Raw genomic sequence first — 27,435 nt, 5'->3', positions numbered from 1 at the left:
ACCTCTTGATGACCCCAGACTACAGGGGCCAGAATGAGGTCTTACCCATTTTGGCTGCAGCCACAGCTTCCAGCTCTGTGCCTCTCTCACTAAATTCAAGCTGCTTAGACAACAAAGAGAAAGAAGAAATGGAAAAATGAAGGACAACGTGTTGAACCATAGAACTGCATGCTGTTAGAGCCTGAAGGGGGCCTTAGAGGACTCCTACTCCAAATGAGGAAGCCGTAAGGATAGGTTGGTGGTCAGTGTGAAGAACCCTGCCAGGTCCTCCAACACACAGCCGAGAGCTCCTTGGGACCAGGATGGTCAACAGTCTCGTACCTTAGGCTTGTGTCTGCCCCATTCAGGGTCAGAGGTGTCAGCCCAGGCTCCCTCCACAGCATGGACCATGCCCAGGAGTAGAAATCATCTGAATCTCAGCCAGCTGCTGGGGCTCCCCTCTGTAAGGAAGGACCGTGTCTTCAACACCCCTCCCTGACTCTCGAGCTCAGGTGCCATCTGCTGGTCGAGATCAGCACTGCACCTGGACCCACAGCCCCAAGGGCAGTCAGGAGACCAAGGCTGAGACCATCTCCAACCCACTCCAGATCCAAGTCACTTTGGGAGCAGCAGAAATGACCCCACCTCCTAGAGTTCTGACTTCTGACTGATTCCCAGGACCTGTCCTTCAGGACTTAAGCCTAACATTCAAAAGAAAAAGAAAAAAGTAAGTTTCTTTGTGGTAATAATAGTAGAAACTTCCAAGGCACAGATACATGGACACATAGAAAAGTGATTTACAGAGGATTTCTGCCAAACAGAAGCTCTGTTAATAAGAGACAAAGCACTGGCCAGAAGATCAGGAGATCTGAGGTCTCGTCCCATCCCCTTAGCTACCCGGTCCCCCCGACTCCCTACCCAGGCCAATCCCTAGGCCAGGATGGTACCCCTTCACTTGCCCTCACCTCTGCACTGACAGCACTGGCTGCTGTCCAGGGATTTGCACTGATCCAGAACCAAGTGCAAATCATGGGATCCAGAAGAGCCGCCACCTAACCCTCATCCCCCATGCTGGGGATACCCCTCAGGGCCAGCCCTATCTGCCTGGGACAGGAATCAGTCTGAGGATATTAGTGACCCCCACAAGGCCTCTGCTGATGGGAGGGACCCCTAAGAGCATAGAGGGAACCAATCAGTGCAAGCTGGGACGCACCGGCCTCGAGGTCCTCTGGCCACCTCTCCTCACTCTTCAGTCTGAGATCTAGGGGCAGCTATGCAGTCTTTGAGCTCCAGGTAACCTCAGAGCCCACACAAGGACTCACCCCTAGAAAGAAGATGGTGATGCACGGCAGACTCGCCTTCCTTTCACCATGCTCCTGGAACCAGGGACGGAATGGAGGGCCCCAGGGCAGGCGTGGAGCCCAGGATCGGTGGGGCTGGCTCAAACATCTTCCTGGGGGGAGGGCTGCTCCCCGAGAAGTGTCACAGGACACTTCACTGGAGGAGGAGGAGGGAAGTGCAGAGTGAGTGACTTTCCCCGCCCTCACAGCCCCACACCCACCTACCCTGCTTCCCACCCGTCTCCTTTCCCCTCCCTCCACCCACAGGCTGAGAAAGTGTGTCACCGGGAACAAATGCCATCTTCCCGGGAGGGAGGAGGAGGAAGGGGTGAGGGAAGACTTTGTGCGCCTGTAGTGCCGGGTAAGAAACCAGAGGTCTCTGAGCTTCCCAGCTGTGAGGGACACCCCCTCTGAGCCATGACCTTGACATTAGCCTCCTTTTCTCAGAGGGCTCGAGTCAAGCTGTGGGTCAGAAGCCACGGGCCACCACGCTCAGGAGGACTTGGCCAGGGGGCCTAGAGAAGAGACCCTGAAGATGCAGGCAGCATCCTCCAACCCCAGACATGCCAGCTGGGTGGGCACACCATGACTGCTGACACCCCCAGCTTCCTATCTCGCTCCACCGTGGCTCAGAGGAAGCCACTGCCCTGCTCTTGCCTCCCCCTCGGGCTCTCCAGAGACGAGACGGCCTCCAAGGTTAATCTGCTGCCTTCCCTCCCTTGCCTCCGCCCCCCACACTGAGCTGCCACGTGCTAGCAATGATGCATTTCACACTGTTATTATTTATTTAGTTTTATATTTAGTTTTAGTGATTTATTTAGTTTTAATTTGGGGGTGCACCTCATGCTGTAGGAAGCAGGAGGCCAACAGTCTTGCCAAGAAGCAAAGGCACACACGGCTGTGCCATGCCAATCCCGTCCCCTCTGCCTGCAGCCCCTGCATCCTAACCCTGCTCTTCCCAGCCTGTGGTCTGCTCCTGACACCAGCCCTAAAGCTTCACTCAATCTTACCCCCGTCCCCTTGGAGGAGATGTTCCTCCTCGATAGGAAGGGAATCCACAGAGGTTTCTATGCTCACCTCCTGCGTGACCCAGGCCCCCCAGAGTCAGTTAATGAGGCCAGCCCAGGCCAGGCTATCAGTGGGGAGTGGTTCACCTTTGGCTGGATGCCGGGCACAAGACACCAGCTCTACAGAAAGGCACCGACAGCCAGGGCCAGCTCCACGCAGACCAGAGAACATGGAACATGGTCTTTATGAATCTCTGCCCCTACTCTCCGCCTAGTCCGCAGTAGCCTAAGGAAACTGTCACTTATCAGCCATTGGTTCATTAAACAAACACTGGTGCCCACGATATACCACATCCTATTCTGGAACTGCAGATAGGATTAAAAGGACCATCATGGTCTTCATCCCCAGACATTACAACTTACCATGAAACCAACTAGACACAATTAACCAAACTACGAGAGGCACAAGCAGAAGCAAAGCTGTGCAGAGGGTCAGAGAAGATTTCACAGGAGAGCTGGGATTTGGCCGGGACACACGGCACCTCGCACAGTGCCCAGCATTTGGTAGACAGATGGACGGATGGCCTAGAAACACAAGGAATCACCTGACAGGGAGAGAATGGGGTAAAGAGATTCCAGGCAGACAGAGACCATGGCAACTTGAAAGTGGATGGGGTAGACCTTGAAAGTCCTGCTCAAGATTTTATTTGGGGAAACTTGGAGGCACCAAAGGTAATAAAATAATCTCAGGAAAGGCATCAGCTGATCTAGGCTTGACTTTAAGATTATTTTGCTCAGAAAAGTTCTAGATCCAAAGGGTTCTCTCTTTAAGAGGAGAATTTCAAATATAAAAATAGGTGAAGGGAGACCTGGACGCCGACCGCCACAGGGGACGTGCGGCCCCCGCCTCTACCTGCGAACCTCAGAACAAAACCCCAATTCAGAAATAGGTTACGAGCGGCAGGCTGGGAGGTTTGGCGCCCCCCACCAGAGACCCCTGTCGCAAAAAAATAAAATAATAATAATAATAATAATAATAGGTGAAGGGAGAAAAGAAGTTTTTTTTTAATTAGTGTTCTCTGGGGTACCATGAAATTATAGCACATAATTTGTAAGGCTGGGCCTGATTGGCCAGTCGGCACCCTGCAGACGGCTGCTCCAATCCCTCCCCATCCCCAGAATCAAGATGAGCAGAACAGGTTAGCAAGGACCCACACCACTGTGGCAATCTGGGTTCCACACATCCTGCAGGCCACTGGCATGAGTCCAAAGGAGTGTGACCAGGACTGTGTATGGAAGGGCCCTCAGCCCCTTTCTCTTTTGCTCCATGGGGTGGATGAAGATCAGGAAAGTTTGAGGAGGCAGGTCTAGCCCTTAGGAGGAAGCATGTATAACAATTAGAGATGAGTGATAATAGAATGGACCACCTTAAGCAGCAGGTAAGAGAATAAGCTTCCTATCACTAGAGGTAATCAAGCAGTGGCCCAGAGACGTTCTGGAAAAGTCATAGCACTGAATGATTAGGACAGCTCACTGACAGAGCAGTGCAGTGGAATCACTTACTAACAGTCCCCCTGGATGCTCTACCTGATCACTCTAAGTCTCCATCCCTCATCTGCAAAATGGGGCTAATGATGGTACCTACCTCATAGGTTTGCCCTGAGGACTAAGTGAGATAACATGGGGGAAACAGCGCAGCTGTGAGCGTGCAGTAAACCCTCAATAATTGATAGGTATTATTAAATTCAACCATATGAATCATATTAAGTTACAGGTCAAAAACAGTTAAATATCAACGATTTCATATGGTCCAACTAATATCTTATACTGAGGGACACTCACGTTCCTTCTAACCGCTCTGCTTTCACACTGAAAGCTTCTGCGAAGCGTAGGCTCCACGCCACTGGTGGAGCCCCAGGGCCTGGGGCCAAGCAGCGAGAACTCTACGGGGGCCTTTTCGGAAGCCCACACCCCCTGGCAGAAGTGGGTACCTCTTTGCCCAGATCCTCTCGGATGACCTGGCGGACCTCCTGCATGCTGCTCTGTGGGGCCTGGCTGTGTAGCACCTTCAGCGTGCTGGTGTACTCCTCCGGCAGCAGGTAGTCCAGAGCCCCCAGGTGCTGGCCCACCTTGATGAAGGTGCCCCGGTTGGCACAGCAGAGCTCGCAAAGGCGCCTGGCAGAGCGAAGGTGCACCTGCAGGAAGACAGGCGGGGCCAGAGAGATGTGAGTGCTCACTGTCCACTGGATGCTCTTCTCTTTTCCTGCACCCCCTGCTCAGAAACCCTGATTCACCAACCCCCCCAGTGTATGTACACACACACACACACACACACACACACACACACACCCCACTACCACCACCCCCACCACCCCCCACCACCCCCACCACCCCCCGTCATTCACCTTCAGTCTCCTGGTACCCAGGGCAGTCAATTCCAATCTCAAACTGCAACCAGCCTCCTGACATGGCCCGATGCTTCTGGTCGCCTTTCCTTCAAAACTTACCTGGTCCAAGTCCCACTCCCTCAGAAACTAGCATTTATCCAAGGCTTTCAACCAATTCTAATCTACTTCTGATTCATTCAAGGATACATTGAGTTCACGCATTTGTCACCCACCCCTCAGGCACACTAATAATACTGTTTGTTTGCAGGTCTACAATTTTTAAACATGGTCATATTCCCTATTTTTTTAATCCTTACAACAATTTAGGGGGGCAAGTGTTGGTATCTTTAAGGATAAGAAACTCAGATGTTTTGCTTATCAAGAAATAGGTAACAGGGCTTCCCTGGTGGTACAGTGGTTGAGAGTCCACCTGCCGATGCAGGGGACACGGGTTCGTGCCCCGGTCCGGGAGGATCCCACATGCCACGGAGCGGCTGGGCCCGTGAGCCATGGCCGCTGAGCCTGCACGTCCGGAGCCTGTGCTCTGCAACCTGAGAGGCCACAACAGTGAGAGGCCCGCGTACCACAAAAAAAAAAAAAAAAAAAATAGCTAACAAATGTCAAAGGAAGGTCTAGAAAACACTTCATACCTAGAGCTCTTCAACGCAGCAGACTTTAGCAGGGGTCTCCTGTTAACTGAAGGAAACCTTACAGGGAGCATCAGGCACACGGGGTGGGCGGCAGGGCAGGCTGTGCAGGACAAGCCGGCCTTAACTTGCAGCCTGATGCCCACCTATCCTTCCAGAGTGGGAGGTGGCCTCCATCCACCCCCAGGCTACACATCCCCAGTCATCACACCAGCTCAGCTGAGGGTCTTGGAATTTTGAGGGTCCTTCCTTCCTGGAGCTACAGTTCCTGAAGCAGGATGAAGCCATGGGCACACACAAACGACAAGGGAGCCCAGTGCCCTGTGGGAACCTAGTACCCTCTTCCACCCATAAGTCAACCGGGAGAGTGAATATCTAGGATGGGCTTACACTCTCTTAAGTGCTATGAAGGATGGTGACACAATTAAGTGTGTACTGGAAGCAATAAACCACACAAAGAGATAAATAACCGTTGGCAACAAAGATGGAAGAAACGTTCAAAGATCCTACATAATTAGTTGCTGAGTGAACCATACAGAAAACCGTTACCTTAGGAATTAAGAAGAGAACACTGCAGGCCTGAACACCCTGGTCCCAGCAGCCAGGGAGCCATCTATCCACTCCCTCTATAGCACAGGGATGCCCCACACTCCAGGCACTCACAAGCTGTCCTTAGGCCCTCAAGGGCTCTGCTGGACACCTCTGCGTCCCGCCCCAACCCACTACTGGGGAAGCCCATGTCCACATGACTCTATCCCCCTGAACAGAGTGCTCCAGCCTCAGTGCGGGCACCTGGTGCAAACTAGGCCAAGAAGAGTCTTTTTTCCCTGACAGGAGGGTGCACAGAGAAGGGAATTGACTCTAAGAATTAAGGCGGGAAGGGTGTGGGGAGAGAACACATTTCCCTAGATGAGTAAAAGGCCCATGGGGGCAGCAGGGGGGTGGACTGGGAATTGAACTGGCCGGCGTCAGATGGTAGAAGGTCACTACTGTCCAAGGCCACACTCAAGTCCTGAGGAAGTGAGAAAGAAGGCAAACATGGTCAAGTATGGAACTGGGCGTTTCCCCACCCTCCATGAGTCCAGGCTGTTAGGAACAAATGACTCTTTACAGCTCAAATAATCAACCCCAATTCCCACCCTGCCGAATAAGAGGCAGCCAGCAAGTCATCCACAATCCATTTGTCCTAAGGTACAGGGTGACCGGAACCCAGGTCCCACCAGAGGCTCCCGGTGAGGCTGCCCTGGCACCCAGCTGCCCACTCCCCCGAAGAGGCATGCTCAGCCCTCACGCCAAAGCCACTGCAGGGTCAAGGCAGAGGACTGGAAGGCGGAGTGAGGACACACCCCATTGTCTCTGCCCCTCCCAGGAAAGACATCAACCACTGTGTATTCACTGGGGGCTGACTGAGTCCCACGCCCTCCACCTCGTGGGGAAATGTGACAGAGCCACTCACACACAGAGAATGGCACGTGGCAGTAGGATCACACTGAGGACCACGGAGTTCACAGATGGGAGAAACAAGAGGGCTGGAATTAGAGAGCCTTGGCTCCTGGGGAGAAGCGGGGTGCGTGCAGCTCAGGAGCACAGGGCCTCTCCGCTGCAAATCCATGCTTGTTTGCTGTGCGCTGGGATACTGGTGCTAGACCCTGTGTCATTTCTCCTTTGTCAGATGGGTCGCTATTAGGCTTTGTCAACAGGGGGCTCTGGGGGACACCGCAAGGCCACAGCACAGGGAGGCTCCCTTATTGTCCCTGTGCACTGTTTTCAGCTCATCAGCCAGTGGGTAGTGGCTTGGGGGTGACCACTTTGGTGGCCCTCGCGGACCAGCCCACCCTCTGTAAATTTCTCCACTACCTGATGGGCCCCTCCTGTGGACCAACTCAGGCCCCATACCTTCCAGCAAGTGTTCTGACCACCTAGCAGGCGGCTCCTACACACTAGCTCCAGGTCGCACCCTCCTGCAAATTTCTCTGCCACCTGGCAGGCTGTGCCCATGGACCATGCCCGCCATCACGTCTCATCACCAGGGCAGCCCAGCATCCCAGCCTTGCAGGTGGGAGGCTCCCAGCTGAGTCTTTAGCTCTATTCTTGTTCACCACCCCCTCAGCCCTAGAGGGAGCAGGTGCTTTATGCATTTACTACTTCTGTACCTTTAGAATCTTCTTTTACTTCTTTTAGGAGTTAACTACCTTTTCCTAGTGAATAAGTCTTTATATTTAAATTACAGGTATGACTATAGTCCCTGGCTGATACATAGGGTTAGCCCCTGAAACTGAACCTGAAAAGATTAGAATAAAAAAGGAGGGCATTTCAGATCGAGAGAACAACATAACAACATGCATCTCTGTGTGTGTGTGTGTGTGTGTGTGTGCGTGTGTGTGATGCTGAATAGCTGCTCCACCATTTTCTTTAGACTGGATTCACATCTGCATTTATGTCTGCTCCTGGCAGCCCTCAGAAAGCATTAGCCTCACCCTAACAAGCCCTCCTACCAAGAAGCAGAGCCAGGGCTCTGTTGCCCCTCACCTGTGGCCTGAGCCAGTCCTGGGTAGGGTGTCTCTTGGCACAAAGTGATGGTCACCTTCAGGACACTGTCTGGGCAATGCAGAGAGCCCTCTCTGGTCACACAAGCCCAGGAAGGCTTGTCTACTGCTGACTCACTGGTTACTTGGCACATCAGCCATTGGGGACAGAGACCATGTGTGTCCCCTGTAGACTCTGTGTACCCCAGGGCAAGCCATGCATGAGCTCTAAATGTAGACTGATGACAACCTTGGGTCATACACTCACAAAACAATCATCCATGAAGCTGAATCAGCATCTACTGCAAATGGCACCCACATTTCAACAAAAGAAGCCCCAAAGTCACCTTCAACCAGCTTCTAATTAAATACACACACACACACACACACACACACACACAGAGTCACATGGGGGTGAGGGACATTGCCACTAACCAAAAAGTGTAAATGTTCTTTTAAAGCCAAAAGACACACATGCTGAACAACAGAGCAGGCACTCTGGTCTCCAGCGTCCCTTTCTAGCTCCAGATCCTACAGCTCCACCATCCTTTGGGATCAGAAGGCAGGTCCCACTCAGAATTTCAAGAAATTACTGGCTTAGTGCAAACTCCCTCTCTCAGCATTCACCTCCTGCTTGCTGGTACCTGGGATGGAGGATGGCCCTTCCCCCAGCTCACTGAGCATCCTTTCTTCTGGGATCTCTAAGTAATAATAAATCTTGTGACTCTACTTCCTCTGTGCGGGTGTATTTAAACTGTACCTTCAATCGAAACAACCCACTGCGTTTCACTTCCCCAGTGGAAGCTTGGAGGCTGAGGGAGCTACCAGCCAACCCCGTGTAGGAGGCTTGTGCTCCTCGTTCACCAGGTCATAAACTACCTATTCCTAATTCAATACACCAGCTCTTGCTTCTCAACCCATGTTACTGCCCTAACACTCCCCACCCGTTTGCTCACTGGACCCGAGTCCTGCCCTTACCCAGCACCTGGTTTCACGAGCTAGTTGGGTATGTCACTGCCACGTGTCCTCACTGCAGAGTCCCCACACTCCCCCTTCCGTTCCTGCCAAAACACGGCAGGAGCGGCTGGCAGTGTCTCTCTGCCCCTCCTCCAACTTTGTTTTTACTCCCAGCTCAATAACTTGCCTTATGATTATCTCATTACCAATAACCTTGTTGTAATGAGTTTTAATCTGCCTCATATTAATTAAAAGCATTGTCATTAGCCAGCTTGGGTTGGGGTTGGGAGGCCGGGCAGTGAATAGCTAATAAGATCAACTCAGTACTGATTAATTACTGATTGGGAGGGATGGAGCAAAGGCCCAAGGAGAGCCATCCTTTACTTGTGTCTAAATCCCCAAGAGTAGGGATCTTGAGCCCCAAACTTGGCAGAAAGGTACCAAAGCCAGACCGAATCAAAGTGGCTTCCCATCAGAATTGAGCAGTGTCTCCGATGGGATTTCGGGGTGTGACTGTGAGACAGAGACGAAGGAGACAGACGCATATATATACCCCACACATCACAGGAAGAAAGAGACAGTGAAAGACAAGGTCACAGACAGACCCCAAAACAGACAAGCCCCTTGACAGATTCTTCTAACCAAAGATTCAAGACCCAAAGGAAATGCGCTGACGTGTAAACAGTGTTATCTCTGGGCAGTGAGATTAAAAGAGTACTTTTCTTTATAGGTTTTTCTGTATTTTTCAAATTTCTTAAAACTAATATGTATTATATCAATAATAGAGGAGAATTTAAAAAACTAATCCCTTCTTCAACTTCTTCTGGAAATAGAAAAGTCCAGCTGACAAGATTCTCCCATGCAGACTGGGCAAGCTTGGTGCAGAATCCAGAATCTCTTCCCCAATTTTTCAGGGTGCTATGATCCACGTGTGTGTTTTTCATCATGAAAATGGAACTGCAGGGCTTCCCTGGTGGCGCAGTGGTTGAGAGTCCGCCTGCCGATGCAGGGGACACAGGTTCGTGTCCCGGTCCGGGAGGATGCCACATGCCGCGGAGCGGCTGGGCCCGTGAGCCATGGCCACTGAGCCTGTGCATCCGGAGCCTGTGCTCCGCAACGGGAGAGGCCACAACAGTGAGAGGCCTGTGTACTGCAAAAAAAAAAAAAAAAGGAACTGCAACTCCTTCATCCCCAAGAAATCAGGCCAGGATGGTCTCCAAGGTTGCTTTTCTGGATGTCACCCTTTGCTTTAAGCTCTCATTTAAGCAAAAAAGTAAAACTAACTCATCATGTCTTGGGGGAAAACAAACAAGTGGCAGTTTATAAAAGTTTTGAAGGAGGTTGACCACAAATTTAATCCCACTCCTTGGGAGTGTCCTCTGTCTCTCCTCTGACTACCCATCAGATAGATCCTGGTTAAGAGCACAGGGCCAGCATCAGATTGTCACAGTCTATATCCCAACTTCACCACTCAGAATTTGGTGATCTTGGGCAAGTGATGTAACCTCTGTTTACTTCTGACTGCTCATCTATAAAAGAAAGATAATAATAGTACCTACCTCACAGGGCTGCTGTGAAGATTAAATGAGGTGAGGTAACGCAGGCACTTCACTTAGCCAGAGCTGGCACTTCTATACTTGTTGTAAGGGTACCTAGAATTTGTTTTAAGGTATGGTAAGACACACAGACATGGAAATGACTATCATAAAGAAAGAAGTTTTTACTCACAATTCCTTACAAGTAGGAGAGCTGGCATGCCACACAAAGCCACACCGGGAAGCACCAGGGTTGGCCAGGAGAGAGAGGGAGTGAGGGGAAATGTGGGCAAAGCTTTTATTGTGGATTCCATGGAAAAGAATGGGTGAGACTTAAGAGTGGCTAGTTTTAAGTATCTCATTTGGCTTTGGGGCATAGGGGATGTTCCTAGTTGTTTGGTACCTGGCCCTGGGGTGAATAAGGCAGGTGGATCGTGACCCAGAGTGTAACAGCTCAGTAACAGAGGTGGTTGGCAGGTATGGGCTCCAGATTGGTTGGTTTGCCTGTGAAAGGCATGCTCACAGGTGAGTTGTTTACTATCTCTTGGAACTAGTTAACCCTGAGAGCAGCAGTACCCCCAGTTTCAAAGCATCAGAATATAAAAAACATGATCAATACAATACTTTAGCTATACTCCCTTGGGGAATCTCACCCAGAATCATGGTGGTAAATACCGTCTACACACTGATGATACACAAATGCGTATCCCCTACCCAGACCTCTCCCCTGACTCCAGACTCACATATCCAACTTCTTCTCTGACATCACCCAATGTCCAATGAGCTTCTCAAACTCAGCGTGACTTTCCCACCACTTCTACCACCACCAAACCTACCCCTCCCTCAGTCTTCCACATTTTAGGAAATTGCAACTCTAAACTTGGAGTTGTCGAAGCCATAAATATTGATGTCACCCTTAACATCTCTTCCCAAATGGGGACCAAAATTACCTTCCCATCTGAAATAACAAAAAACTGGACAAGATTTACCAAAGAAAAAGAAGAAAAAAGTTTTCTAAGGCATTGGGCATCAGGAAAGGAAGGAAAGTGGTTCCTGAGAGATGGGAAGCCAACAAGGTGAACACTATGATTGCCCCAATTTACAGCATTGAGGGTTTCCAGGCCACAGTGCAGGGAAGGGGAACCCAGGCAGTGAACAGGAGATTCTCTGAACTGAAGAGACAGAGCTGAGAGGCCAGAAAGACCGAAGTAGCTAGAGTTCGCAGGACAGAGTACTGGAGAGTGGACAGACGTACAAAGAAAGAACTCTGAAGATCTGCCGAGGGTCCATCTCGCATATTCAGCTAAGTACTAGTCAGCACATGCACACAAGAAAACTACCTGAGCCAGAGAAATACCAACCACAAAAGACTAGGGTTAACAGTACCCAGTGTTCATATAAGGTCTATTTCCACCAGCCAGACCAGAAAATCTCATAATTCTTGAGGCTTTTGTTATAATACCCAGAAGGGGCTTGCCTCAGTTAAGGGGAATATCCCAAACTAAACACTGTTCCATTCCCAACTAATAAATATTAAAAGAAAGACTTGAAAAAAAATCATTGTTTCCAAGTAACTTAACTATGTCCCAGAACAAAGCTCAAGAATATTTATAAGAATACAAATATATCTAGTATCCAAAAAGATAAAACTGCAATGTCTGGTACCTAATAAAAAATTTACCAGGCATGCAAATAAACAGAAAAATACAACATATAATGAGAAAAAAAAAAACAATCAATCAAACCAACCCAAAACTGAAACCTATATTAGTAAAGGAGGATAGTGGTTATAACTGCATTTCATATGTTCAAAAAGTTAAGCAGCAACATGGGCAATATAAAAAAAGAGAGCAAGATCCAAATGAAACTTCTAGAGGTGAACACTGTAATGTTTGATATGAAAAATACACTGGATGGGATAAATGGCAGATTAGACATTGTAGAAGAAAGGATTAGTGAACCTCAAGACCTACCAATAGAAACTATTCAAAATGAAACACACAGAGGAAAAAAAATTTTTTTAATGAAAAGAGCATCAGTGATCTGTGGGACAAATTCAAGCAGCCTTGTAAACACGTTGTTGGAATCCCCAAAGGAGATGGAATGGGAAAGGTGGAGAAAAAATATTTAAAGAAATAATAACTGAATTTTTTTCAAATTTGATTTTCAAAATCTATAAACTAACAGGTCTAAGAATCTCAACAAGCCCCAAGCATAAAAAACATGAAGAAAACTACATAATTAAGTTGTTCAAAATCAGTGATAAAGAGAAAATCCTGAAAGTATCCAGAGAAAAAAGACACATTATGGAGAAAGGAACAAAGATAAGAATGACAGCAGATCTCTACTGGCAACAATACAAGCAGAAGTTAGTGGAGCAACGTCTCTGAAAGCACTGAAAGAAAACCCAGAATTCTATACCCAGCAAGAACATCTTTCAACACTAAAGGTAAAAAAAAAAAAAAAAAAAAAATCTCTTTCAGACATATAAAAGCTGATAGAATTCATCTCCCTACACTACAAGAAATGTTAAAGGACATCTTTCAGGCAGAAGGAAAATGATATTGGAGAGAAACATGGATCTACATAAAGGAAAAAGAGACCAGAAATAGAAACTTCAGGAAAACATATAAGAATTTTTTTATATCGTATATTTCTTTAAAAGATAAGTGACTGCTTAAACAAAAATAATAACAATGTAATGTGGAGTTTATAACATATGGAAAAGCAAAACGTATTACAATAGCATAAAGGCTGGAAAGAAAGAAATGAAAGTACACGATTATAAGATTCTTATACTCTGAAGGAAGTAGTATAATGTCACTTGAATGTAGACTGTGACAAGTTAAAGATTTATGCTACGAACTGATGCAATCACTAAAATAACAGAAAGAATTATAGCTCATAAGCCAACAAAGGAGACAAAATGGAACCATGAAAAAAATATTCAATCCAAAAGAAGGCATGAGAGGAAACAAGGAATAAAGCATAAATTGGACAAGTAGAAAACAAATAACAAGATGAAAGACATAAATCTAACCATATCAATAATCTCTTTAAATATAAATGGTCTAAACACCCAAATTAAAAGCCAGAGATTGCCAAATTGGATAAAAAAGAAAGACTCAAATATATGCTACCTATAAGAAATTGCCCTTTAAATATTAAAACAAAAATAGGTTAAATGTAAAAGGATGGAAAAGGATAAATCATGCCAACACCAATTAAAATAAAGCTGGAATGGTGTATATCAGACAAAGAAACTCTGACCCGAGATGGTGTCACAGTTGAATTCTATCAAACATTTAAGGAAGAAATATTGCCAATTCCACATAAACCCTTCCAGAAAACTGAAGACAGAATACCTCCCAACTCATTCTATGAGACGAGCATAACCCCAATATCAAAACTAGACAGAAAATACAAGGGGGAAGAAAAGCTATAGTCCAATATTCATAGTGAACATAGATGCGAAAATTCTTTTTTTAAAAAAAGTGTTAGCTAATTGAATCCAACAATTTATAAACAGGCTCTGTTCTTCCCATTACAACCTGGTGGTGCACAATTTTGATTTGTCTCCCTAGAGACAATGTTAATTTTGATAATGTCTTAAGATGGTTATCCACCTAACTTCCTCACTTAAGTTACTTGTTTTCTTTTTATAATTAAGTGTTTTATGGGAAGGTCCTTCCAAATTTTATAAATAGCCAGTTCTTTACCAAAATTTCAATTTATTCATTTGTTTATTTATATCAGTATGGACTCATGGATTTCTAATTTTTTCAAAGGATCATAATCCATTAACATCATTTTTTGTTTTAACAGTCCCACTGAGGTATTGATATTTTGACAGAGTACACTGCACATATTTAAATGTAAAGTCTGATACTTTTTGACATATGTATACACCTATGAATCCATCACCATAATCAAGCTTGTAAACATATCCAGCATCTCTTAAAAGCTTTGATGTCCCTTGGTAATTCCAGCCCCATCCCTCCACATACCTCCCATCTCCAGAAAACCACTGATCTGCTTTCTATCAGTATAGACTAGAATTTTCTAGAGTTTTATATAAGTGGAATCATATAGCCCATACTCTTTATCCAGCCTTTTTCATTCAACATAATTTTTCTGAGACCCATCATGTTGTTGCATATATCAATAGTTTATTCTTTTTTTTTAACTGAGTAGTATTCCACTGCATAAATATACTACAAACCTTTCTACACTGAATTGCCTTTTCACCACCGTATAAAACGCATTGTTCATATTATGTGTGTGTCTATTTCTGGACCCTCTAATCTGTTCCATAGGTCAGTTTGTCTATCTTTACACCAATACCACACTATCTTATTACTACAGTTTTATAGTAAGTCTTGAAATCAGATAGTATTAGTCCTCAACTTTGTTCTTTTTCAGTGTTATCTTCTAGAATTGACTCTAAAACCCTCTGCATTCTCACATAAATTTTAGAATTGGACTGTCAATTTCTACAAAAAAGCCTGCTGGGATTTTGATTGGGACTGTTATGAATCTATAGATTTATTTGGAGAAAATAAACACCTTAACAATATTGAATCTTCCAACCCATGAACATGATATATTTCTCCATTTATCAGGTCTTCTTTAATTTCTCTCAGCAATGTTTTGATTCACATATATCACTTTAAAAATCCCTCCTAAGTAAATAATCCAGGACACAGGGAAAAACCCTATGTACAGAGAGGTTCAGTACAGTGTTAATTATAAAAGAAAAACATATAGCTAGATGCATCCTAAAAGTAGAAAAAGGGTTAAGTAAATTATGGAACAGTCACACAGTGCAGTATTAAGTAGCCATTTTAGGTGAAGACGGTGAAGATTACTGTAACAAAATGGAAAATGCTAAAGATAACATAGTAAATCAGAAAACCAGATAATTATATTGATAGAATTATGGATATAATAGGAAAAGAAGAGAGCATATCAAAATCATAATAAGTTTGAATTGGTGAAATTATAGATTTTTTCTTGAACCTCTAAGTTTTTTATAATTACTCCTTTAATAAATTAAATTAAGTTTTCTATTTTTTAATTGAGATATAATTCACACACCATAAAATTCACCAATTTTTTTTTTTGCTGCACCAAACGGCATGCGGGATCTTAGTTCTCTGACCAGGGATCGAACCCGAGCTCCCTGCAGTGGAAGCGCAGAGTCTTAACCACTGGACGCCAGGGAAGTCCCTAAAATTCACCATTTTAAAATATACAATTTGGTGGCTTTTACTATATTCACTAACTTGTGCAACTGTCACCACTATCTAATTCCAGGACATAAAAATTATTTTACTTTTTAAAATCAATTATAATATTTTAGTCATACTTTATATAAACATCCATCTTGAGCCTTTGAAATAAGACTCATTCAATTTATCAGTACTCATTAATAGATGATAAAGGTTGTGAATGCCCAGTATGTATGAGTTTCCTATTATCTTAGGTTTTACTAACACTCAAGCTCAGTTAATAATTTCATATTAAAATGAGGATCAAACTAAGATGCCAAATGACTTGTCAGCACAATGCAAGTACAAATAGGTCCCTAATTTATAATTTTCACATACTCTTCTCCATAATCATTAGCTTCTATTTGAATCGTTGATTCACTATAACAGCATATGATATAAGCAGCTGGGAAACAAAATCTTGTTCATCACACCCTCTGTAATAATGGTCCTCAGCAGTAAACGCCCAGTTCTTTATAAGTGCATTAAACCTTTCACACACATTATCTCACCTGATCCAGGTAAGAGCCCCTCGGGTGGGTATCATCATTCTCTCCAAGGCCCCTAACAGAAAAGCTAGGGGCCTTGCTAGGGTTACTCAGCCAGTAAGTGGGAGATCCAAGGTTTGAGTCATTGTCTTCTGACTCCAAAACCCATCTCTTTCTGCTAGACTCCGCTGCTCCTCCAAAAACACTGTTAGACATTCTTCATGAATTAGAAGGAAAAAGTCCAGGTGGCCAGTGCCTGCCATGGGCCCTCGGTGTTGCCGTCCCCACTCCCACCCCCAGCTATATCCCACAACTAGGTCACATGGCCGCCATGGCACCTGGCTGTGTCTGGGCTCCCAGGAGCCATTCCAGTAAGCCGGCTAACACCAAGATTAGGACAAATTCATGAGCACACAGGGGCCTGGAAAACACCAGTCACACAAACGAACTGCAATCAGGGAGCCACTGGGAGAAGGAAAAGAGGGAGGCCCGGGAGGCATAATGTGTCTCACTACAGACACAGGATAAGACCACAAGACTATACAGCCCAGGCAGGCAGGTCACAAAGGGGCAGGACACTGGCCACAGTGGGAGGAGGGAAATAGCCTTCCATGATAACCCTCCAGAAGTCCCCACTGCCCTTGGTATGAAATCCAAACTCCTACCAGGCCCATCACGATGCAAGCCAGGTGCCCTCTGAACTCATCGCTTACCCTCCCCACTCACTCCCTATCCCCCAACCACAGTGATCAGTCCTGCACCATCCCCTGCCTCCCGGCCTCTGCACAGGCAGTTCCATAACCTCACCATCTCTTTCTCCTTCTCACCTGTCAGAATCCTCTTCAGCCTGGACCCAGGCCTCACTCCCCTCACCTCTTCCTGGTCCCAGCCTGGCCCATTCTCCTCTCCTCCCCGTCTACCTTCTCCCAGATGATGTGACTGCTGCCCACCATTCCAGAACTAACAGCAGAGCCAGAGCTCCATCTCCAACGTGCCTCTCGATCCTCCCTGTTTCTGAACCTCCGTTAGAAAATACTAGGCTCCTGAGCATGCAGCAGCTCTGGGGCTATAATCATCTGCTCTGCCCTGGGCCCAGACAACGAAAAGCAGGGAAGCCACCGCAGACATGGCCAGGTTGCCACCAAACTTGGTTGTGATCCAAGATGAAAGGCCCAAAGCAACAGAGCTTCCAAATGTTAGGGACAATGATGTGACTGTCCTTCAATGGGGATGGCCTCCTTCCCACAGCCCCCTTTCCCCGCTTTGTCTGCCAGGAACAGACGGGCAGACCCTAAGAAGGCCTCTATTTGAGGATCCAGAGCAGAGGCTTTTCCCCCACAGCCAGTCAGGACTGGAATCACAGATGATTCACTTAACGGAAGCCACACGCCCATCACAGCACCCAGGGAGCCCTCCCCACCGCTGCAGCTCCCTTCCCCTATACACTCCAAGAGGAGCCACCGGGCACTGCTTCCATGGGGAACTGAGCACGCCACCAAGAGGCGAAGTCGAATAATGCAGGGGTAGACCATGGTCCTACAGGAGTCAGCCCCAAGCCCTATCACCCCAGGCCAGACATCTGGGACTATCACGGACTCCTCCTGGCTCTCAAGGCCTCCCTGGGTCCCCCTCAAGGTCACCCAAAGGGACCACTGACAAGGGCCTGCGTGGCTGGACTAAGACATGAAGAGGACCCCAGCTCAGTTATGGGTCCAGGCTCTGCCTGGGCCCTGCTTTCTAAGCCCACTGGAGAGGTGGGTGTGAGGGGAGGAGGCTGGCACCAGCTGGGCACTGATGTCCAGTCTGCAAACTAGGTTGGGGGATGGGAGCACATACTGGCTCAGGGGAGCAAGGATGGTCTGGGGAGATGCTATAGCAATGTTCCGTTCAGAGGAGAGACAAGGCAAAACGGCCACCGAGGCCTCTTTGGCAGCTGGTCCTCAGGGAACCCCACCAGGCATCCAGGGCTCTGTCGATGCCCCAAACCAAAACAAACTCCTGTGGAGTGTGAAGTATGACGCCCCAAACGTGAGCATTTACAGGCCCAGCACCATCTCACACTTGGTTGTTAGTACTGTGGGACTTTTCATCACCAAATTACAAATTCCAGGAACACATCAAACACAGAAAATCCCAGAGCATTCAATAGGGAAGGAAGAGAAGCAGGTGTCTGAGGGGTAACTCTGCAAGACACTGCAGAGGGGGTGACCATGGGGAGGTTTTGTGTCCGTATCCAGCAATAATCTAGGACAAGGCAATAAAAATTTTAATTAAGTTACTAACATTTATTAAGTACTTACTATGTATAGGCCCTAATCCAAACACTTTATACACATATTATCTCATTTAATTCCATACACCCTATAAGGTAGGCACAATTATTATCCCCTGTTTTACAGATAAAGAAGCAATGACTCAGAAAAGTTAAATAACTTGGCCCAGGGCACACAGCTAACTAAGACCTGAACCCAGGCAGTCTGACTCCAAGACCACATGCTCTTCAACCACAGTGAAATGCTTCTTAGAATACCTGGATACTTCAAAAGAAAGGGTTTTGAACCAAGATTCAAGGGACCTGGATTCTGGGCCAACTCTGCCCCTAATTTGTCACCCCTACTTATATAATCCTGAACAAATCATCCCAGCTTTCAGGACCTCAGCTGGCCCATGTGTACAATGAGAGGTTGCAGAGAATCAGGAATACAAGTGCGGCATACATGCCTCCCCTCTATTACCATGGCACCCATCAGACATCACTAATCAACCACAACACACTGAGCCCAGGTGAAGACTCACTCATTCTCCACCCTCCCCTCAACCACTATGTATCAACTGGTATTGACAAATAAAATGCATTTGCTTTCCCAGAGTTAGATTGTTTCTAAGGTGTCTTCTGACTCTAAAAATCTAAAACTGTGTTACTGGGGTTCTGAAGGCAAAATTTTAATTCTAGCCCCACTCCAAATAGATTTTGTCCTTACGCTTCCATTTTCCTTCTGCAAAATGGACATTATGTTACACGTGGTCAGCTCCACTTTCTCCCCGACCCACAGTGGACGACACTCCAAGCCAATGCTTAATCGTAGTTACATGAACTGGATGTGCTGGCCCTCCCTCTCCTCTGTCTCTCTAAGGGAGCCCCATAAAAGGGAGATCTAAGGCCAAAGCCACTGACATAATAGGATGAAGGGGTACAGGTTCCTTTGTACTAAGCACTGTGTTCCCAGAAATTTCCACTTAAAATACAAATACTCCCTAGAAATGGTAACACAGGAAATTATTATCAGTCATTGACACCTTGGCATGAGTTTCTGTCTGTTTTCCCAGCTTCAGCAACTAGCTGAGAGCAGAGTTCTCTCTTTGGAATAAGAAAGACTCCAAACATAGGTTCTGTTTCAGAGAAGCCCATCCTAAAAAGAAAGTTGTGGGAGGGGGCATTTGGGGAGGGCAGCCACTAGTGGCTGAGAAAGCTTTATGAATAAAACATACTACGCAGCTGCCAAGGCTCCCTTGCATTTTAATAGGGAACAGTTTGGGGCCAAAAGAATTAATCTCTAATGGTGGAATTACAAGCATCAGCAATGATTTAGGGAGGTATTAAGCAAAGAAAGTTGTTCCAGCATCCCTGAAATCCCATCGAATGAGCTGATGTGAGTGCGCAAGCCCTCAGCAAACAGCAAATATGCTGCAAATTTAAGGGATTAATAATATTATTACTGACAACTTCTGACTCTGCCTGCCAGTGAGCAAGCCTGCCACTACAGAGACAAACCCAGATGCCCACGGGAGCCCAGCACACGTATTCTTTGGTCTGGAAGGCATCCATTTGGGAACCTAGTTGCCAGAAAAACTGAAGAGAACCCTTCCCTCCATCTGCCCCTTAATCACACACACTGAGAAGATGCATAATTAATTTGTTCTCAACAGTTGCTCTGTGGCTAGAAGAGTGAGGGCATTTCTGGAATGGCAATTACAAGCAAAAAAAAAAAAAAGAGAGAGAGAGAGAGAAATGTTAGGCCACAAGCAGAATAACATATCCATCCAGCCTGTTTCCCTTCCCTTCCCCATCAACCCTGTTCAGGCTACAGGCCTGGGTGTGGGACAGGAGTGGGAGGGAACAAAAAACAAAATCCTAAAAGGTACAGAGAAGGAAGACTCATTCTAACCTCAGAAGAAGAAAAGGTGCAAAGCTCAGGTACAACGTGAAGATCAACAGGCAGGGTATTTGAGGGACAACTGAATATACACAGGAATTTGATGAAGTTAAAGAATTCTTGTTAATTTCATTCATTGTGATAATGACGTCAATACTTATAAAAATGTCAGTTGTTAGAGATGCATGTTGAAATTACAGTTGAAATGCCATGATTTCTATAACTTAAAATTCTTCAGCAAAAAATATAAATAAATAAATGAAAGAATTATGGCAACATATTTTAGATCTAGGTGCCAGGTATAGGGTTCACCATATTACTCTACTTTTTAACTAGGTTTGAAATTTTTTATATGGAGTTGGGTTTTTCGGGGGGGGGGTTGTTTGTTTGCTTGTTTTTTTCAGATTTAAGGCAGATCCCTACCTGCTGTTCCTAATCTTTCACTGTGGCCTAGGAGGCCCTGTGTGCTCGACCCACGCCAGCCTCTCTTGATTCATTTTGTACCACATGCCCTGTCATCCACTCTAGTCCATCATGCCAGCCTCCTTTCGGGTCCTTGAACAAGCTGTGCTTGTTCCCATCTCAGGACTTTTAGGCTTGTAGCCTCCTCTTCCCAGGGCCAGCTTCATGGACATGTGACCAGTGCAGTCAGACTGCATCCTGCACTCAGAAAGGCTCCACACTTGTGGTTTAATACAAAACACAGAATAATACCCCCCTAACAAAGATGTCCACAACCCTAATCCCTGGAACCTGTGAATATGTTACCTTACATGGCAAAGGAGAATTAAGGTTGCAGAAGAAATTGAGGTTGCTGATGAGCTGACCTTGAGACAGATTAGCTCAGGTTATCCAGGTGGGTCCAGTGTAATCACAATGGCTCTTTTAAGTGGAATAGGGGGGCACAAGAAGAGAACCAGAGAGGTAGCAGCATGAGGACCTGGCCAGACATTGTTGGCTCTGAAGATGGAGAAAAGGTGCTTTGAGCCAAGGAATGCAGGTGGCCAATAAAAGCTAGAAAGGACAAGGAAATGAATTCTCCCCTAGAGCCCCCAGAAGGAATAAAGCCCTGCTGACATGTTCATTTTAGTCCAGTGAGAACCATTTTAGACTTCTGACCTCCAGAGCTGTAAAAGAATAAATTTATGTTGTTATAAGCCACTAAGTTTTGTTGGGGTTTTTTTTGGCTGTGTTGGGTCCTCGCTGCTGTGCGCAGGCTTTCCCTAGTTGTGGTGAGCAGGGGCTACTCTTCGTTGCAGTGCACGGGCATTGCGGTGGCTTCTCCTGTTGTGGAGCACAGGCTCTAGGGCGCGCGGGCTTCAGTAGTTGTGGCGCGTGAGCTCAGTAGTTGTAGCGTACAGGCTTGGTTGCTCTGCAGCATGTGGGATCTTCCCAGGCCAGGGATCGAACCCTTGTCCCCTGCATTAGCAGGCGGATTCTTAACCACTGCACCACCAGGGAAGTCCAGCCACTAAGTTTATAGTAGTTTGTTACAGCAGCAATAGGAAACTAATACAGGGTAGCTGTCTTGAAATTCTTAATTTTATCTTTGAATTTGTGTTTTGGAAGTGAAGCCAAATGGGACAATGGAGCATGCACTGGGGGACTCAGCGCACACACAGTCCCACCTCCCCAGTGGGTTCTCAGCTGCCCATTCCTCACCCAAGCCCCGTACCCTGGCTCCATCCAGCCTCCCCACCTCCTCCCCACAATTACAGCTGCTCTCCACCCAGCATGGCAAACAGGTCATGGTGGTGGGAGAGGTCTACATTCTTCCATTGCCCTTCGTCCCTACTGGGGGCCTGGGTACAGGCATAGGAAGGATCGGGGTCTAGCCTCACCATGACAAGTTCAGCAGGTGACTCAGCAGGACTTCTCACTCATGCCGGGTCCAGAGCCTGAACACATCCCAGCACAGAGGCTGCAATCCCTTGGGAGCTTCCCATCCACTGCGGGTTGGGGCAGCAGGGCCACAAGAAGGGGAGACTGACTTCCCACGCAGCCACAGCCCTGCATTGTCATTTTGCACTGGGCCCTATAAATTACACAGCCCACCCTGCCTCTTCCTCTAACAATATTCTCCCAGCTCTTCACTTGCTGGTTCTTTCATCACTTTTCAGTTTCAACTGAAAAACCCCATGTAAGAGGGCTTTTCCAAAGCCCAGCTTCCATCACTTTTTATCCCATGACCACGTTTTATCTCTTTTAGGGAACTCAGCAAGAGCTGACATTATCTTGTTTACTTACCCCAGTGAGTCACTAAAAAGTATTCACTGAGCCCGTTGTGTGCCAAGCACTGTTCCAAGTGCTAAGGATACAGCGGCAAGAAAAACAGATCGACTCTCTGCCCTCCTGGACCAGACACTCTTGTGAGTGCCATCAATTGCTAATGATCTCCTATCCCCTCAAGAATAGACCATTGTACACCCAGCACCTCGCACAGTACCTGGCTCATAGTAAGTGCTCAAAAATATTTGCTGCACAATTGACTGTATGAATGGTGAGTGGCCCAGGTGCTCTGGGCTGTGACCGGGCACAGCATGGAGACATCCCTCTTCATCCTATAGAGTGTGGGGCATGAAGAGCCATCCCAAAGGCAAGAAACTGGAGTGAAGGAGAGGCCTGGAGATAGACTGGGGTGGGAGGGGGCCGTGCCCCAGCTCCCAAACCATGCTGCCTTAAATTAGCTTCACATATGTCCTGCCATTATCTGTCAACAGTTTATTTGTATATTTAAGTGAAGTTATTCTGCTAATTGGACATATGTCTCACGGTTCTACAAGGAAAAGTCTATTAAAAAGTCTTGCTGTAACAGGGAAGAGCTTTGAGGGTAGTTTTATTCAGGAACAGGAAAGGAGCTGAGTGGAATTTAATTTGGTAGAAAATAGCTGCTTGGGGCCAAGACGGTGAGAAGCAGGAAACCAAGAATAGGCTATTAGATTATGAGTGTTGCTAACAACCGCCTTCATCACCCTTACAGCTGCAGATCCCTTCCATCAACTTTATTAGTTGTATTATGGCCTTCCATCTACCCCTGCTATTCCAGCAATTCCCATTTTGGAGACGTGGCCACTGAGGCAAGAAAAATGCATCTCGCCCGAGCCAGTATGAGTGTGGCCTCATAGCCCCTACGGCCTCACCTCCCAAGCACATCAAGGTGCGAGAATTTCTGAGTCTGAGATGAACAGCCCAAAGGGTTTCAGGAGAAATGGTGGAGGGTCGAGGCAATAGGAGGGAGGTAGAGGAAAATACTGGTTTGTCAACTCCCTGATACAGCAAGTTAATCCATGCCTCGACTGCTGGCCTATAGGAAGCCTAGAAGCTCATCCAGTCCAGGAGACAGAGCCAGGAAGTTGAGTGGTTATAGGCACAGGCTCAGGGGCCACCTATCTGGGATTAAATCCAAGACCCTATAGTGGGTTGAATGGTGGCACCCAAAAGATACGCCCATGTCTTATTACCCCCAGAACCTATGAATGTAACCTTAATTGGAATAAAGGGTCTTCATAGATTTAATTAAGTTAAGAATCTTGAGATAAGAACACCCTGGATTGCCCAGATAGGCCCTAATTCCAATGACAAGTGTCCTCAGAAGAAAAGAAAAGAGAAGACAGAGGCAGATATTGGAGTGATGCAGCCACAAGGAATGCCTGGAGCCACCAGAAGCAGCAAGGAAGGATTCTACCCTAGAACCTCCAGAAGGAGCGTGGCCCTGTCAGCACTTTGTTTTCATTGTTCTGGTCTCTAGAACTGTAAGAGAATAAAATTCTATTGTCATTGGCCACCTAACTTGTGGACATTTGTCACAACAATCACAGGAAACTAATATACCTGCTTACTAGCTGTACGCCCTTGGACAAGTCACTTAATCTGTTTGTGCTTCAGTTTGTCCATCTGTAAAATAGGGATGACAATGATAGCATCTACCTCGAGGTCACTGTGAAGTTAAAGGAGATGATACGGAGAGAGCTCTCAGCACAGTGCCTGTCCCGTGGTGTTCAGTCAATGTAAACACTTGCTCTTAGCATCAGAAGCCCACCTGGGGAAAAAAAAAAGAAGCCCACCTGGGGAGCCCATTTTAAAAAATGGGTTCTCCAGGCCTTACCCCAGAATCACTGAAAACAAATTTTAGAGCATAGAGTCTAAGAATCTGTACTTTTAAGGCTCCCCATCTGACAGGTTAGAAACCATCCGTGAGCTCCACAACAGAGTCTCTGCTGTTTCTGGAAAGCTGCCCTTTCAGATACAGATTTCACATCTGTCCTTGGTAACCCAGTCCAGTACTAAAGAACCTTAGCGGTAAGGAAGTCCTAGCTTTTGCCTACTCCGAATCCCCCATCACGCAGCTTCATTCCATTTCCCTGCAGAGGTAGAAAGACCTTGGTCATGGTGAAAGCACCCAGTCCAGGACAAGAAAGGAAACTGCAGGGAGGTTTTCAGTGGAAAAAGCAATCAGCAGTGAGAAGCCCAGCCATGGTTAGTCTGGGATGGGATCTGAGATGAGCAAAGACAGACTGCAGTTGGGGTTTCTCCAGCTCCTGCCCCATTACATGCAGGCTAAACCCTCAACACAGCACCATCTCTGGGGAGCAAGGCCCTCTGCCTTCCTCTGGCCACTCCACAGAACCAGGTGGCAGGGGCAGTTGGAGAGCAGATCTGCAGCAGCAGAAAGCCAGCTCTGAGTGTCAAGGCAGCCCATGTAGGCAAGGGAGCTGCAGACACTGCAAATGAGGAACTGGCTAATGGTGATAATCGTGCTGTTCAGGATGAGAGACGCCCAGCACAGGCAATGGCCTCCCATCATCGGAAACCCAGGGGCTGATTTTGTTGGGGTTTTGGGGGGGGGTTGTTTTTTTCTGATTTTGTTTTATTTCAGCTGTGGCCTTTGGAAAGGGATCACTACTTCTGAGCAGCAGGAACAAATACCATCCCATCACACAGCTTCAAGCCTGAAGCAGCCCCAGGAGATAAACAGGGTGAGCTAGGGGAAGAGAAAAGCTAGAAAGAGAGTAGCCAAACCCAGCAGGGGAAAGACCGAGGCAATGGTGGGCGCAAGCCAGAGTCTGGCCCAGCAACTGCTACCGATGGTGCAGCCTGTGTTTCTCTAAGTGTGACCTGGTACCAGTGTAAAAAAAAAAAAAAGTGGTACAAGAGGCAATTTTGGGTGGTACCCAGAACACGTCTTACTTGCATATGCATTAGACCCCAAAAAAGCAAGCTAGTCTATCAAACCTGCAATTTCACAGATATGTTTGCTTTGAACAAAACCAAGTAAAGGAAAAAGAGTCAATAAAAAGAAAAATATCATACCAATACATAAATAGTTGGGTGTAAAGAAGTGCATGGGAATGACAACTGGTTACACAGGAGGAAGGCTGGAATCAGGGAAGAAACACCTAGGGGTCTACCATTATATGGGTAAGGTATCTTTTCTGAAATTGAGCAGGGAGTGTAAGGGTGATCACTAAATTATTTTTTATACTTTTTTTTAGGTCTTATATATTTCACATGTTTTTTAAAATATAAAATGTATGCAGGCATGGCAAAGTGGGTACTGTTATTGGCCATGGTCCATAGGTCACTGAGAAGTCTAGAGCAACCAGGAAGATAGCTTGGCATTTGTGTGGTCTGCCTGGGAACTACAGAGAAGCCACCGCACAGTGGGCCCAATCTCCTGCGGAAGCACAAGGCACCCCACATTTTCACCCAGGGTCCCCACTAATGGGAGTGGACCCCACCAAGGCTTTCCCCAGCCCACACCAAGGCCCAAGAGCCTCCTGCTATGTAACTACCTCTGAATCAGAAAGACTTTAGGGTCAGGGCCACCGAAGCAAGTTGTGTAGGTTTGCAATGCAGTACTCAGAAAGATTTGGGTATGCAGAAAACTGAAAAGGAGGTGCTAGATTCAGTAGCAGACTCTAGTCTCCCTACTCCACAGGCCTGGTCCTTAGATGACCCAACCAGAGCACATTAAATGCAGCTCATGCTCCTGCAGAAATTATCACAAACGCTGAGAAAGCCAGGCACCAAAACAGCAAGGATTCAATTTCCCTCCTCCTCTGTGCAGAATACTCTCAGGCAAATATTCCATGATGACAAACAAAAGCAGCAAAAGGGGATCTGAGGGACAGAGTGCATTAAAACTCACTGAAAAGCGTCCACGCCAGGTTGACAGACACCCAACGTGCAAAAGGAACAGCAACACAATTAGAAAAGGCAACTCCAGGCCTTCTAGGCATGTACCCCCACCCCCGAGTCGGGGTTAGCAGCCCCTCCCACGAAGGGCTCCTGCCCACCGTGCACACCCCACCCACCCCGATCCTCCTGGCTAGGAGTTAGCTGCTGTCAGGGGCCAGAGCTAGAATGAAAACACATTGATCTTCTGCAACTGGAGATTTCACGTCTGGTCCCCACACTAGACTGTGAGCAACTGGAGGGCAGAAATGGAGTCTTATTTCCCTTTATATGCTCCGAGCCTGAGCCTGACGCAGGACCTGGCACACAGCAGGCTCAGTTAACGTTGGTTAAAATAACAGGTGGAGGGCTTCCCTGGTGGTGCAGTGGTTGAGAGTCCGCCTGCTGATGCAGGGGACACGGGTTCGTGCCCCGGTCCAGGAGGATCCCACATGCCGCGGAGCGGCTGGGCCCGTGAGCCATGGCCGCTGAGCCTGTGCGTCCGGAGCCTGTGCTCCGCAACAGGAGAGGCCACAACAGTGAGAGGCCCGCGTACCGCAAAAAATAAAATAAAATAAAATAACAGGTGGATATAAGAATGGTGAACACATGTCCTGGTTTGGCCAGAATAGTCCCAGGTTTCAGAGAATATTCCTAAGAGTCAGGCGCTGCTATAGTTCCCCTTGCAAGGCAAGAAGAGCTTTAAAACGCTTGTTGAATTATCATACCCTCACTAAGCTGGGAGTGCGGTTACCCTCAAAACCAGCAGTTGCTTAACAGCTTAAGAGTTGAAACTCCCAAAGCAATCTACTGATTGCTTTGGAGGGTCTACACTCCCCTCCACTGGGGAGTGCAAAGTCCAAATATTTGTTGAATTAATAACTCTTTGGTTGATGGGTTAAATAAGTAAAGGAATCCCAGGGAGAAGGCTCTATTGCCCTTCTCTCTCTTCCTCTGTGTTTCCCAAGCCCA

The 27,435-nt window shown here is 46.9% G+C and overlaps 1 protein-coding gene across 7 annotated transcripts in view; it reads right to left on the bottom strand.

Annotated features, from left to right (window-relative positions):
- The window catches only part of ADCK1 (aarF domain containing kinase 1), a gene marked incomplete at its 5' end in the record, with an annotated part of 100,877 nt that overhangs the window by 62,967 nt on the left and 10,475 nt on the right, over window positions 1–27,435 (bottom strand). For 5 of the 7 annotated variants that reach the window (XM_079700517.1, XM_079700521.1, XM_079700518.1 and 2 more), the window contains one exon: window positions 4,318–4,521. The exons of the other annotated variants lie outside the window; for them this stretch is intronic. In XM_079700517.1, the coding sequence (XP_079556643.1) occupies window positions 4,318–4,521 (204 nt within the window). The remainder of the gene's footprint in view (window positions 1–4,317; window positions 4,522–27,435) is intronic. 7 annotated transcript variants of the gene reach the window in all.

This window comes from Hyperoodon ampullatus, assembly GCF_949752795.1.
Source record: "Hyperoodon ampullatus genome assembly, chromosome: 3".
Lineage (NCBI taxonomy): Eukaryota > Metazoa > Chordata > Mammalia > Artiodactyla > Ziphiidae > Hyperoodon > Hyperoodon ampullatus.
The sequence above is the reverse complement of the archived record's forward strand: the minus strand, read 5'-3'. Positions and strand labels throughout refer to the sequence as shown.